Source organism: Columba livia, chromosome 1, assembly GCF_036013475.1.
Source record: "Columba livia isolate bColLiv1 breed racing homer chromosome 1, bColLiv1.pat.W.v2, whole genome shotgun sequence".
NCBI classification, from domain to species: domain Eukaryota; kingdom Metazoa; phylum Chordata; class Aves; order Columbiformes; family Columbidae; genus Columba; species Columba livia.
In genome coordinates, this window is record NC_088602.1 from 19979604 (window position 1) to 19993809 (window position 14206).

At 44.9% G+C, this 14206-nt stretch overlaps 1 protein-coding gene across 31 annotated transcripts in view; it reads left to right on the forward strand.

The window, feature by feature from the left end:
- Window positions 1–357: 357 nt before the first annotated feature.
- Window positions 358–14206, forward strand: part of ZMYM2 (zinc finger MYM-type containing 2) — an 89041-nt gene continuing 75192 nt past the window's right edge. For 6 of the 31 annotated variants that reach the window (XM_005501459.4, XM_065049362.1, XM_065049389.1 and 3 more), the window contains exons 1-2: window positions 928–1087; window positions 2086–2143. Coding sequence is in view for 6 of the 31 variants with exons in the window: in XM_021286260.2 (XP_021141935.1) it covers window positions 1063–1087 (25 nt within the window). In the remaining 25 variants the exon portion in view is untranslated. Of the gene's footprint in view, window positions 559–891; window positions 1088–1141; window positions 1307–1478; window positions 1769–2085; window positions 2144–14206 lie in introns of those variants that run through there. The other 25 variants (XM_021286260.2, XM_021286264.2, XM_065049444.1 and 22 more) reach the window with 19 other exon arrangements.

Sequence of the window (14206 nt, forward strand, 5' to 3'; positions counted from 1 at the left end):
TGGCGGAGGGCGGGCGGAGAGCTTGGCTCCCGGCGCCTGGCCGCCGCCCGGAGCGCTCCTCCCCACCCCATGGCGCTGTCGGGGGCACCCGCCTCCTCTTCCCCGGGGAGCCGGGCAGAGGCGCCTCAAATGGACGCCCCTCTGCGCCTCACGTTGGTTCGAATTGGTCCAAGCTCCCTGCAGCAGCTTCCGACAAAATGGAGGACGCCACCACTGCTACCACCACCACCACCACCACCAGCTCCTCCAGGAGCCATGTCAGAGTCTGACATGGCGCCCTCCCCCGCAGCGGGTGGGGGCAGGAGGGCGTCTTAGGGAGATGGCGGCGGGGAGGCGCTGCTTGGCGGGGCAGGCTGTGGGGGAGGCGCCCTCCCGGGGATACGTGCGCTCTCCTTCTTCCCTTGTGGGAGCGCTTCCATTATCCACGCTCTATCCCTCATGGGAATGGCCCCAGGTTCAAAGCCCTGCTGGGCGAAGGAGAGAGATAGCAGCTCCCGGAGGGCCACGGCGAAGCCCTGCCAGCCCTATCGCTCGGCGACGGGCGTCCGAGAGGCAGAGGTGAGCCCGTGCCCTACGGCCGGGGCTGCGGCGCCCACAGGGACCGAGCGCCAAGCCGGGACGGGCAGCGCAACGTCCCCGCCAGCAGAGCGCAAACTTCTGCAAGTTGTGGCTGTCCAGGAGCGCGCGGGGAGCAGGAGCGCGAGCGCAGCCCTCGGGCGCGGGTAACGAGCCGGTGGGCAACGATCCGGGTTCCTCAAACCTGATGGATCAAAGTGGGAAGAACCCCAGGCATGGCCAGGAGGAAGATTGGCAGTTTATAGGGTCAACCGGCTGCGGGCGGCTCTGATGGATGGGCGGCCCACCCACTCCGCTGGCCCAGCGCGAGAGCCCGCCCTCTGGGGGAGCCAATGGCGGGGCAGGGAGGCGGATCTCCCCGAGCTCGCTTGGCCCGGTTCCTCCTCCTCTTCGCTAGCAGTTGCGCTTCGCCCGGGACTGGACCGAGTTAGAGTTGAGACGCCGGAGGAGTAACGCAGAGTGCGTGCGTCCCCCGCGGGGGGGTCCATGCCTGCGAGCGGAGGGGAGCCGGGTAAGGTGGGGGTGCTGCGCCTCAGAGGCGGGCTGGCGGGCGGCTGGCGGCGCAGAACTACCCCCGGGGCGGGGACGGGAGAGCAGCTGCCGTGCCTCCGAGCTACCCGGGCGAAGTACCCCACGGTGTCGTCGCAGCCGCGCCGCTACCTCTGGCGGCAGCGGAGGGGGCGCGGGCAGCACCGGGGGCAGCCCCATGGATAGCCATCGTAGCCCGGAGGTGGGCGATGGGGGCAAACGGGGGGCGCCCGGCGGCTGCCCTGAGGGGGGGCAGGGGCATTTGGGGGAAGGGACGGGTCTGTTTTAGCACCTCCTATTTTAACTCGCTCCCTCCCCTCCGTGCCGGGCCCACGGCTGTTGTTCTGCCCCGGTGCCTCCCCCACCCACCGCCTTCGCCGCCCCCCCCCGCCCCGGGTGCCTCCCTCCGCTGCCCGGCGCGGCCCTCCGCGGATCCTGACGCCGTCGCTGCTCCCCTCCCGTATTGTTTGGCTGGGTCTCTCTAATGGCGGACAGGAGGCGGCAGTGCTGCTGGCCGACTGCAGGGGGGCAAACCCGAGACCGGGGGCAACTGCCGCGGGAGCCTGCGGGGGGCCGAGGCGCTCGCCTGGCGCTGAGACGCCGCCGCTGAGGGCCCTGCGACCCCCCGGGGTGCCGGTTCAGGGCTCCTTAGGCAAGTTAGCAGGTAATATTTGCTCCCCGCCGTGGGTGCCGCCGCTGCCTTTCACCCCGCACTCGCGCGGAGAAGCCCGCGGTGCAGCTGCGCCTGAGGCGGCTCCTTGTCCCCCCGCCTTAAGCGGGGGCGGTCATCGTGGGTGCGCTCGGGGGGCACCTCACCTCCCCCGAGGAGGTCAGCATTTATTTATTTATTTGTTGGGTTGGGATTAAAGGGAAGTGGTGGGTGATGCGGGAGGTACCTGCCATGGCCAGGCAGAGGAAATGCTGCTTGGGGGCGCTGCCTGCTCCTCGCTGCCCTATGTTAACCCCAGGTCTTTCCCTTAGGCTCCAGCCCAGTTTGGTGCAGCCTTGGCAGAGACCAACAAGGAGAGGGAGCTCCATTGTGAGTGCTATTTGTGTATCTGCTTCTGCCTCTGCTAGACCTGCTTGGGGAGGACATGACCCACCCCCCCATATTCTCCCGGGCAGGGGTAGAAGGAGGGGCCTCCAGGTTTGGGTGGGGAAATTCCTGCGTCCAGCAGCTGGTGCCCTGGGGCGAAGCCCCAGTAATGGCTGTGAGGCGGCTCCTCCTCGGGGTGGGCGCTGCTGCTGCAGACATCGCTCCTGCAATACCAGCTCCGGCAGGCAGACGACGGGCTGCTGCCGCTGCTCACGTTACCCGGCTCGGGAGGGAGGGGGAGGGCATATTTCGGGTGCCCTCTAGAGTTTTACAGCGTGAATTAAAATCCATGACGAGACACCTTTAGCCATCTTGATTTTTTTTTTATTCTCTTTCTGCAATCCTGTGGTCTCCATATCTTGAAGCTAAGAAGAGGAAATGAGAGGTTTAAAGTAACCGAGTAATATGCAGAGCGTCCTCCAGCGTTTCTCGTTTGTGCATTCAGGCTGGTTCTTTTACACTCAGAGATGTGCTTGGCTGATTCGTTTGGGTGCCTTTGGTAGTTTGGTTGCTTTTGGGGGCTTCTGAGCCATCTGCTTTGCCCTTTCCCCAAAAAGCTAGAGGTCTTTGAGAAAACCCACAGCTTCTTAATAGTGAGCATTTTTGGTGTTTCGTTTGTGTGGTATTTTCAAACAGATTGTGATCTCTGTTAGGTCGGCTAAGGAGAGGTTGATTAGCAATGTCTGTAGGACTGGGGTGTAGTTTGACTCTGGTTTGCGCCCCTTTTAATAACGAAGTTGTTTTGTTTTTTTTTTTGCTGCACGGGGGATTGTGAAACGGCACAGTAGTGCGGCGAAGGGGAAAGTAAGGCAGCGTGCGCACGGGCAGAGGTTGGGAGCGCCGGCGCTGGGATGCGGCCGCGCTCCGCGGGTCTGGCCGCTAGAGGCCGCCCAGCGCGGCCGGCGCCGGTGGGAACGTGCAGCCGGAGAACAAAACAAAAAGGCAGCGCCTGGCTTGTGCTCTGGGTTCTGCACTTGGTTGGCTGCGGGGAGGATTCAGGTGGCGTAGTCTTCACCACCAGTTGTATCTTGAAATATTTTTTTCTTTCCCACGTCGTTCTAGACAGTAGACGTGATTTGTGGAGCTTGCAACTTTCTTTGTCACTTTTTGGTGGCTTACCTATACAAAGGGTAGGAGGTTCTCAGCAGAACCTCACTGCTTAGGAGGAAGGCATCAGATTTGGATGTATTCTGAGCTTCTGAAATTACCCACCTCGTAAAAGATGCTGAGAGCTTGTATGGCCTGCTTTCACTAAGTGGTCTGTTCTAAACCTTGACTTATTACTATAATTTTTAAATCTTAGTTGTAATTTTTTTAACTCTTACCATGTCTTGGATGTAAGCCTATCATCTAATTTTACTTCTGATTCATTGTACGTTCCAGTCTAACAGCTGTTCTGCTTCTTCTGATGCTTCTTCATGTTAAAAAAGTTACTTCTAAGATTGATTGAGGCAAATAATGTTTTGGAAGGAGGGAGGTGGCTGGTTTTGAAGGGAGTGAAAAAGGGTGTTGTGTGCTGGAGCTGGTTTGAAAAAAAAAATATTGCAGCTTTGTGTGGCTGCTTATGAAAAGATGAGAGTACTGGCAAGAACATCTGTATAGCTAAGATTCAGTAAACCTCAATAAGCAGTTGCCAGGTGGTTTGTGAATTACACTGACATGTTGCACAAATGCATCTTAGTAGATAGCATATTGTGGCTTGTCCAGCTGTGGTAGTGGTACAGCCTTTTCTTCAGCATGGCTGGAGGTTAAAAGTATATCCTGTGGTGACAGGCTATGCTGTTGTGTGAGGGCCTGTATTTGGTACTTACTGCTGCAAGGTCAGCTCTAGGAACCAAACTCTTCAGTTCGTGAAATGAAGGTGATGATGGGACATTATTAGGTAAACTTCTTCCCCATGAGGGTGATGAGGCACTGGAGCAGGTTGCCCAGAGAAGCTGTGGATGCCCCATCCCTGGAAGTGTTCAAGGCCAGACTGGACGGGGCTTAGAGCTGCCTGGCCTAGTGCAAGGTGTTCCTGCCCATGGTAGTGCGGTTGGAACTAGATGATCTTTAAGGTCCTTTCCAACCCAAACCATTCTATGATTTGATTAATTATTTTAATAAAAGACTGTCTTAATTAGAAAATCTAATACATTTGCTTTATATTATTGTTATTAATCCTCTTTGACCCCAAATATATGAGTGCATTCTACTGTTGCTCACCCTGGAATAATATGCTAAGAGGAATTTGCGTCAGCAAGAATGTACAAATGCCAGTGAAAGAGTGAAAACAAGTTTTGTCTTCTACAGAGCTTGTTCAAGTATGCAGAGGTATGTGGGACCAAGACTCTTTCAACCTCTTTCAGATTTTTGCTGTCTTTTTCATTTTTTTTTTCCCAGTGGCATCATGAACAGTCTTGCATTGTTATAGTAGCTTTCATTTTGGCTTTGAGGACTAAATACAGAATTACTCAAATTCTGTTGTCTCATGTCAGAGTTTGCAATCAATTGATAGACTTTGCAACAAAAGCAGAATGAGGAATTCTTTGAAGGATTTATATGAAATATTGTTCTTAATGGAAAATCCACTGTTCATGGAGAATGGTTTCTTTTTTCCGGAAGACGTGTACATCAGAAATAACAGCGAACTCAACGTAGCCGTGGAAAGGGATTGAATTTTGAAGTTCAAAAGACTAGTAAGGTGTCCCTTATGAAAAGTTTGCAGTAGCACTTGCCTCATGAGGTTCTTAAAGCCCTGTATGCTGCATGAAATTTTTTGCTTAAATTGTTGAGTTTAACTCAACGGTTGAAAGCACTATTTTTGCAACTTCTTTTTAACTTCAATTTAGTTTCAGTGATTTAATCTTATTAGGTGGTTGTTCCAGGAGAATAACTGGGTTTCTGAGTTCAGTGGAAACTTAGGTTTTCTTCCATGCTTGTAGCCTGCCCTACAAGCTGCTGGCAGGTATGGCTGGCAGTAGATGCTAACTCAGTATCTGAATGATCTGCTCAATTCAGATGCTAGTATTAACGTTCTTGATGTTGGACCAAGGTTTGTGAGTTTGTCAGATAGTATTTTTTACTTTGAAGATAAATTTGGGGTAGAAGGGAGACTTCTGGAATGGAGTTGCATGATATGTCCTCTTCGGTTAACACTTTGATTATGTTGATTTTGTATCGCAGTTTTCCAGCTGCACAATGGCTTCCAACTTCTCTTTGTTGCCCATGCTGTGTGCATTGGTGTAGATGGACTTCAGTTGGGCTATTGATCCTTCTGCCTTTTGTGGGGGAGAAGCCCTAATTCCTGTGTGACTGTTCCCAGGTGCTTCTGTGGTTTTTAATGCATCAGCAGGCCTTGCGTCTTTGCTGCTGTGTGGATCTCCATCCCTTACTCCCACTGAAGTGACTAAGGAGCATTCATTGCTGCTCTGTGTGGCTTGGCTGAACATGAGCCAGCAGTGTGGCCAAGAAGGCCAACAGCATCCTGGCTTGTATCAGGAATAGTGTGGCCAGCAGAACCAGAACAGTGATCATCCCCCTGTACTTGGTGCTGGTGAGGCTGCACCTTGAATCCTGTGTTTGGTTTTGGGTCCCTCACTACAGGAAGGACATTGAGATGCTGGAGCAAGTTCAGAGGAGGGCAACGAAGCTCATGAAGGGTCTGTACTGTAACTCCCAAGTAGCAAGCGATAGCTCAAGAGGAAATGGCCTCAAGTTGTGCCAGGGGAGGTTTAGATTGAATATTAAGAAAAACTTCTTTGTGGAAAGGGTTGTCAGGCATTGGAACAGGCTACCTGGGGAAGTGGTGGAGTCACCATCCCTGGAGGTGTTTAAAAGATGTGGTGCTTAGGGACATGGTTTAGTGGTGGACTTGGCAGTGCTAGGTTAACAGTTGAGTTCAATGATCTTAAGAGTGTTTTCCAACCTAAGTGATTCTGTGATTTCAACTCAGCTTATTTATACTGACATTGTTTTGACAATTTAAGCCCTTTGTCTTCTGTGAGCTTCCAGAAATCATAAATTTTAGAATTCACACACATGTATGAAAAGTTTGATCATGTGTCTGTGTGGATGAGAACATCTCCAGTTGCATTAGATGAGATCAGCTTTTGTCTTTTGTGGACAGGTTAGATCATGACTTTCCACTGAGGGATTCTCACACCTTCACCTGAAGTACTTTGTGGATTGGACATGCCAATGATGAAGGTGGTTTTCTTACTCCAGTTTGCTATCAGAACAAAATCATTTCAAGCAATGGTTACAATACAGATGACAAATTCAGATTTTACTAGCCCGATGTAGTTAAAATTAACAGACTTCATTCCGTTTTGCGGTCAACTGAAAGTCTCCAGTGACACAATTGCCACCAATGTATTTTTGAAAATGCTCTGTGTTCAGAAGGTATTTAGGCTTTGTAAGTTTTTCCTGATATTTTCCCTGTTTAACAGATCGTGCAAAGTAGTGATGTACACTTGGTCATATACTCTGTTACTGGTAGTACAACAACTGCTTAGATACTTGCAAAATAGCTCACTGATATACGTCTTGGGAGCCCAGCAGACAAAGTGGATCATTATGAGAGGACAGTGGTGCTATGAAAGAGTTTGTATGGGTGTCTACATGCAGTTTCCTCAATTCTTTTGTTGTGAAAGATGGCATTGGAAGAAGATGGCAAGGTTTGGTGTACAATAGTTATCTGCATGATTTTCTGATTTATAATAGACCTGTTATGGCTCATAGCCACTATTAGAAACATAGACCTGTTTTCCTTTTGCAGACTTTTGTTGGAAGTATGTTGGCATCTTGTGCTTCTTTAGGTTCTTCTGTGCAATATGACCATACTGAACTTTAAATAAAATCCCACTCATGAGGCAACCAACCTTTTTGTTCTTCCTCCCTCCTCCCCCACCTTGAAAGTTTAACCTTGATGAAACCCTTACTTCTTTCTGGAGTTCCTTTTCTTTAGATCTCTGTAAGGCTTCTCGGATTTGGCATTTACCCCTAGTACTACATCAGGTTTCTCTAAAAGTTATTTTGTTAATCTCATTCATAAACTCAGCTGTCATCTCTGTATGGATGACCTTCAAGTCTCTCTTTCTTTCAGACTTGCTGCCTTCTATACCAGCTAAATCTCAGTGTGTGCTTCTGACTTCTCTTTGTGGATGTCTGACCTTTAGCCCGGGCTGCTCTCGCAAAGGCGAGCCTTCCTTCCTTCCCAAAAGGAAGACTGTGCTGTCACTTGTGGACAACGTTGTCATGAGATCTTTGGCTTAAGCCTTTGATCTAGCCCTTGTTTTAGCTGCCCTTCTAGCAGACTACACATTTCTTCCACATAGTAAGCTGTCTCCTAATTGTTAACAAAGCTAACACTTAATTGTTTATTAATAAATCACATGACTAAATCTCAGACCTTGCCTTTGTTCTCTGTGTCTTGTGGTAACCGTTTTTCTTACAGTTGCGATAAAAGTGATTGTGCTCTGTTGATATGAAATCAGAATCATGAACAAGGGTGCATTCCTCATCTTCTGCTCTGACTGGCTGGTGCTTTTGCATCTTACATTTTATGGTTGTAAAAGTAACACTGGTTCCTTCCCTTCTAAATTAAAGCTGGGGTTTAGCTGTGAAGGGTATTATCTATCTTGTTGTTAATGAGATCTTAAGTGCTGTTTAGAAAGTGACTCCATGGGCTGTTAAACACTTTGTTCATTCTCCTGTGATGCCCCTTCTGCTTGGAGAAATTCCCAGTGTGCACCCTTTAAAGCAGTTGCAACCTGGTAGTGCAAAAGAGGCTAACTTTAGGAGAAAAAGCCTACTAAAAGCAAAACCAAACCACCACCTTTCCTGTCACCCTGGGACTCAAACACCATAATTGGAACAAGAACTAATTCTAGCCATTGTTTGTGGTGGTGCTGTTTCCTTGCATTCTCCTTTTTTGTGTCTGTTATCCCTTATGTTTAGGTTGTTTGCTCTTAGAACAGTCTTATTCCATGTTTGTACAGAGGCTAGCGGAATGTGGTCCGTAACTTTGGCTCCTGGGAGCCCATGATAAGAGTTGCATTATATGAGTGTGGTATCAGTGTCTTTTTTTCCTTTCTCTTTTTTTTTTATGTATGTGTGGAAAGGGGAAGAAGACCTAGTGTTCTGAAATAATTTTATCATTTTGTTTGAGCAAGAATTGGTGATTAATATATCAACCTATATACATTTAAGAATTCTTACTAAGGTGGAAGAATTTACCAGACATCTTTTGAATGGGTTAGGGAGGTTTTGTTTGTTTTGTTTTACTTGTGGTTCTTGTGTTACTTCCGAATAATCTTCATTCAGAAGATAAGGTTTTGTTCTGGTAGATGGTGCCTTATTAAAGCAGCAAAGTAGTATCTAGAAAGGCCAGGGAAAAAGTTCTCTGTAATACATATAATTAAAAAAAAAACAAGAAACCAAACAAACAAAAAAACCAACAATTTAGAAGTGACAGAAAATAGAAAGCACAACAAAGGTTGGTTGTTTCTTACCACGCACAGATGTTGGATACATCTTGGAACTGTTGCCATTGTCCCTGTGACAATCATTATGAATAATTCTATGCAAAGAATTAACAAATGGAAAAACTGAGATGGACTAACTAATACTATGTGTAGTACATCAATTTTGATGATCTAAAGTAAGTCCAGCGTTTTTTAATAAATAAAAAGAATTTGAGATCTACAAGAATGACTTAAGGACTGAAAAATATGCTTTCTATTAACAGACTTCAGAAACTCAGTCTATTCCTCAATTAAAAGAGGATAGATTGGAGTGTGACTTAGTCTTGATCTAGGAGAGACTATGCACCCAATAGCATATTAGATAATAGGGTGTTTTTTCCCAATCCCCCAATATTAAAGGCTTAATTTCTGAGTGCTGATTATTTCCCAAACAAGATAAATTCATACAGGGAACAGTGTGTAGCCTGAGGACATAGCATAACTAAAACTTGGAATAACTTACTGAGGCATCACTCTCTTCTTTTTAGGCAAAAGTTTAAAGAGGATTTTAAAAGTTCCCCACTAGCAAAGATGGTGGTCGGATGTGTGTGTGTGGTGGTGGGGTGGTTTTACTTTGTTTTGTTTTTTGAAGGCTTGGAATACACTTTAGGTTGTGCAGGTCTTTATTCCAGTTGCAGATTTGGACTTGAAAGACAAAATAGTGGCTTAGAACAAATGCTATATACTGTATTTTTCATGGGGTTAAATTCTAATAAGTGTATATACTTAATTACAGCACCGTTTAAACCAGCCCAGCTCAGGGTTGTTATTGTCCTCTCTTCTTTGTACCAACACTGGCCCTTTTTTTGGGTGGGGGGAAGGGGTGTGGGGGGGGGGGGGGTGGGGACAGGACACGGGGATGGGCAGGGGGAGTCAGTTTAGCTCTGTGAATCATCACAATGAAATGTTTAGGAGGAGGTGTGTAGGTGGTGGGTGTTTGCTCTGGTTTTGTATTTCAGCTTTCTACCGTGTTAGCTCCCATGGTGGACTGGCTAGTAGGACCTCTAAATAGGGAGAAAGAGTCCTGCTGGGAGAGAGGAGTGGGAATCCAAAACCATAGTAGTCCTGTCCTAGAGCAGCTGTGCTTTATTTTTGTGGAACTGCAGCCTTACCAAATATTAATACAATGTGCATCTTTTTTTGTTTAAAAATAAAGCTACCTTTTACTTTTTAAAACTACTTTGATAAACTGGAGTCTTGATTGGCTGGCTCTAGGTTACATTATGCAGCCAGTGCAGCTGTGAAAACCTACTAAACTCGCCTTGCTTACCATATCCATTCTTCTCTTGGATCCCATTTCCCATCAACCTTACATCAGCACAGAACTTGGACTATTTTGTGGTTGTTTTTTCTTTCCTTTGCCTTCTTTATTTTTAATTTAATTTTTAATGATGTTAATATTTTCTTTGCTTTGTTATACTGTAGCTTCCCTGGCTGTTTACTTGGTCATAGTCTACATGGGCTTCTGTCCTATATGTGGCATAGCATGAATGTACTCAAATTCAGCTTTCCATGTTCTGAATTACCAGCTGCATTGAATGCTGATCACTGCAGGTAAATTGTGTTGAAGAAGCATGTCCATACTGGACTAAGAATAGTAGGTTGTTAGCTGATACTTGGGTATTTCTCAGGGATGAAAAATCTGGTTGAGACTACTGCCCTGTTTCCCTGAAAATAAGCCCCAGCATAATTTTTGAGGACGCTCAAAGTATAAGCCCTACTCCAAAAATAAGCCCTCGTTACAGTTCATTAAAAAAAGGTCAATTTAAATAGTGTCCAAGCAGATATACATGTGAAAAAGTAATAAGTTTTGGAGCAAAAATTAATATAAGATCCTGTCTTATTTTCAGGGAAACTGGGTAGTTGGTGTTAGTAGTTGTTAAAGGCAAGGAAAATGGTTGATCTACAAACTTCTTCTTTATTTACGAACTATGGCATAACAGTTTTTCCTCTTTCTAAGCACATCACAGAGTAAAAAGAAAGGTTTTTAAAAGCATTAGTAAAAAAGATTGGTGCAATCAGGCATGGAGAGGCTGGGTGTGCCATTACCAGTTATCTGTGCAGAGTTACTTGTCTTGTGGGCTGTATGTATAAAGTGTAGACTCTATGCCTGTCTAAAATAAAAATTAAAACCAATCAAACAAGAGGAAGCACTAATGAAGAATAACATTAAAAGTCCTTGTTGACAATAAATATAATGTCTCCACATCTTGAATGCATGGGAGCAGTGTAGGCTGGGCACTGACGTGGTGGAAGATGCTTTGGGCAGTCCTGGTGGACAGCATGTTGAACGTGCCCAGTGCACCCTTGCAGGAATGAATGCCGACAGCATACTGGGCTGAATTAAGCAAGACTGGAGCCAGGGGTTTGAGGAAGGTGATTGTTCCCCACTGTTCAGTTCTTTGGGAGACAACATCTACAGTGTCTTGTCCAATTCGGGCTTTTATAATAAGACACTGATACACTGGAGTGAGCCCAGTGGAGGGCCACTAGCTGGGAGGGCTGGAACACATGACAAAGAAGGAAAAGCTGGGAGGGATTGGTGTGCTTAGTCTAAATATAAGGCTAGAGGGACATGTTACTCTCATCCTCAACTAATTAATGGCAAAGTAGAGAGAAGATGAAGCCAGGCTCTTCTCAGAGATGCACATTGACAAGGGTGGCAAGTAGTGGGCCTAAGTTGTAACAAGGGAAATTCTGAATAGCTATGATAGTGGAAGAGGGTGTCCAGAGAGGCTGGGACATCTGTATCCTAACAGATATTCAAAGTTCTCTTGGATATGACCCTAACAACCTGACTTAACTTCAAAGATGGATCTCATTTCTAATTTGTCACTACTCTGAGCTGGGACGGATTTGATAAGGTGATATCCAGAGCTGCCTTCCAACATTGGCTATTTTGTTAAACTAGCAGTGCTTAAGTTCTCCATTGGTATGCAGTGCTTTACTTCCTCCCCCCTCCCATCCCCCCCACTTTGTGTAAAATTATAAACAAAATGAAGTGCATTAAATATTATTTTAAAATTATCTTAAATGTACTAACTTAAGAAAACCAGTGTATTTTACAAGGAAGGGTAGCTTCTTAACCACAGTAATGCTGATTCTGTTAATAAATTTGTGTTCCTGAACATGTAGTTCTACAGGATGCATTAGATCTAGTAGACCTCATCCTCTCACACTTGAGATTTCTTTTTTTCTGTCTCTGGTGTTTTATTTTTATTCGATTGGTTTATATGTAATTGGCTCTACACCCAATTTCTTGTAACTTTACAAATTTGAAAGATTGCATGCTACTTGTGTACATGAGGTGTTTACATATTAGTATAGTCACTGTAATCATGATGCAACAGTATCAAAAGTATAGCCAATGCAACTATACCTTTTATGAAAGAGAAATAGAATATTTGCTTATAGAACATTTTGTCATTAGTATCCATACTAAATTTGTAGCATTTGCTGTAATATATCTGTTAACAGAGTGCTTCCAGCCCTGCTTCCTAGAACCTGTAATAATTAAATGCTGTTTTAAAGGAATTATACATTTCGTATATTACTATCTCAATTTAATTTCTTGAACACTAGCAAAAGCTAGGGACTTGACAGATTTGAATTCTCAATTTATCTTCATTGGTCCCTGTGGAGCAAGAGTAAGACTTGTTTTTGAAATGTGTGCTGTGGCCCACGGACATTTATCAGTGGCCTGTATTCTGTTGCCCAGTCCAGACTTCTAAATAATTATACTGTTCTCAGGTCTGTTTCTGATACAGCCATTCAGTATGTATTTTTTTTTTCCTACAAGGTGTTTCATCTTTTAAAATTAAGATATATCAAATGACAATTTGGCTTCTTTGCATTATGTAGTAGGACCACTTTCTACTATTTATTTTCCAGTGGTTTGCTTGCCTTTTTCCTATTCTCATATCTTTAGCATAGTGTTTCTCTACTGTTACTGTACTGTTCCCTTTCCACTTAGGTCATCTTTCAAGTCCGTTGCTGTGGTCTAGTGTTACCTACTTTTCTGGCAATAGATAAGCATTCAGATATAAGTAATAGATAAACATTTAGATATATCTTCTTCTGTGGCTCTTTTGGTTCTTTGTCTTGTTTCACCTTTCTATTCCATTTATAATAAAAGATATCCTTAAGCAGCATGTTGCCGCTTGAGTAGCAGAGAGAGAAAATTTACTGTCTTACTACATTAGACATAATGGCTTTTAAGGCTAGAGGTGGTGCTGGGTTCTTGCTGATCAGCACCTTTTCATGATTGAACAGTGATGAAATACTTTGAAAGTGTGTATATAAGGGGCGGGGGGGGGGGGGGCAGGTGTACATGCAAGTATGGCCGCCCTAAAGCTTATACATAGTTAGTCAACATTATGGTCTTGATTTGCCATGAATTGCCATTCTCCTATGAGTCATCTTGAAAATGATAGGTGGTTGGTATGGATACATGTACGTTCAAGATTGACCCTGAATAGAATCCAATTTGAGACTGACCCTGAATTTTGATTCTGTTCATGCATACAGAGGAGCAATTCTTAGCAGTGGTTGAGTAGGAAGACCCAAGGTGGAGGCTGTGTTAAGTAAAGGTATTCAATGTTCCTGGAAACATCAGTTGTGAATGCCGACATCTGGTTTCCATGTAGCGCTGGTAACTGCCATGCAGTTAAGATGCTCAGGAGATAATGAGCTTTTCGTATTTTCAGTAAGCTTTAGTTTGTGTGTAAATAGTTTATCTTTTGAATAAAACCAAAGCTTACTGACTTAAGTGCTTCAAAATATTTATTTTGCTGTTTAGATCTTGCTTTTTTAGTGTTCTTAGTTGCTGTCTTTGCTGGATACAGGTCTTCATGTGCATATGCTTTTCTCTTAAATTTCCTGAAATCTGTGACAAACACATTTTGGGTGTTACATAATGACTTTTGTTAAGCTGATTTATTTGATACATAGAACTGCATTGAAAATCTGGAGAAAGAATAAAATTTGAAGCAGTTCCAAACCTACTGAAGAATAAATTCTGGAGTAGTGTCTTTAGGCTGAAGTAATGAGATCTCAGGCTTCTTACATGATGGTACTCAGACAGTGGATGATTTAGATGTGTGGACCTAAACCTGGTATCCTGTTCCCAGAAGTCCTTACTTGTGTTCTGAAAAACAATATAAATACATGGATGAGTTAATGCTAAATGTTATTCTGGCTCTTGGGTGATACTTTGTAATCAGCTGGTATAATATTTTAAGAAATCGTTTTGTTTTGCTTTGATATTGTGCATACTTGAACTTGAGTTTAGCCACAAGTATGTAAGTATTTGTGCTGAACAAACTGGCATTATTTGTGTGTGAAGCTGGTAAACTGATGAAATAGTTGTGTCTTAGTGGCTTTCATGCAGTATGTTAGGCTTATTTAAAGCCTTACAAGTTTTAGATACCCCACTGTTTGTGACCACTGGATATACATGTGTTTTAATATTCAGTCTGTTGCCGCTTGCTTCATTGTTGGG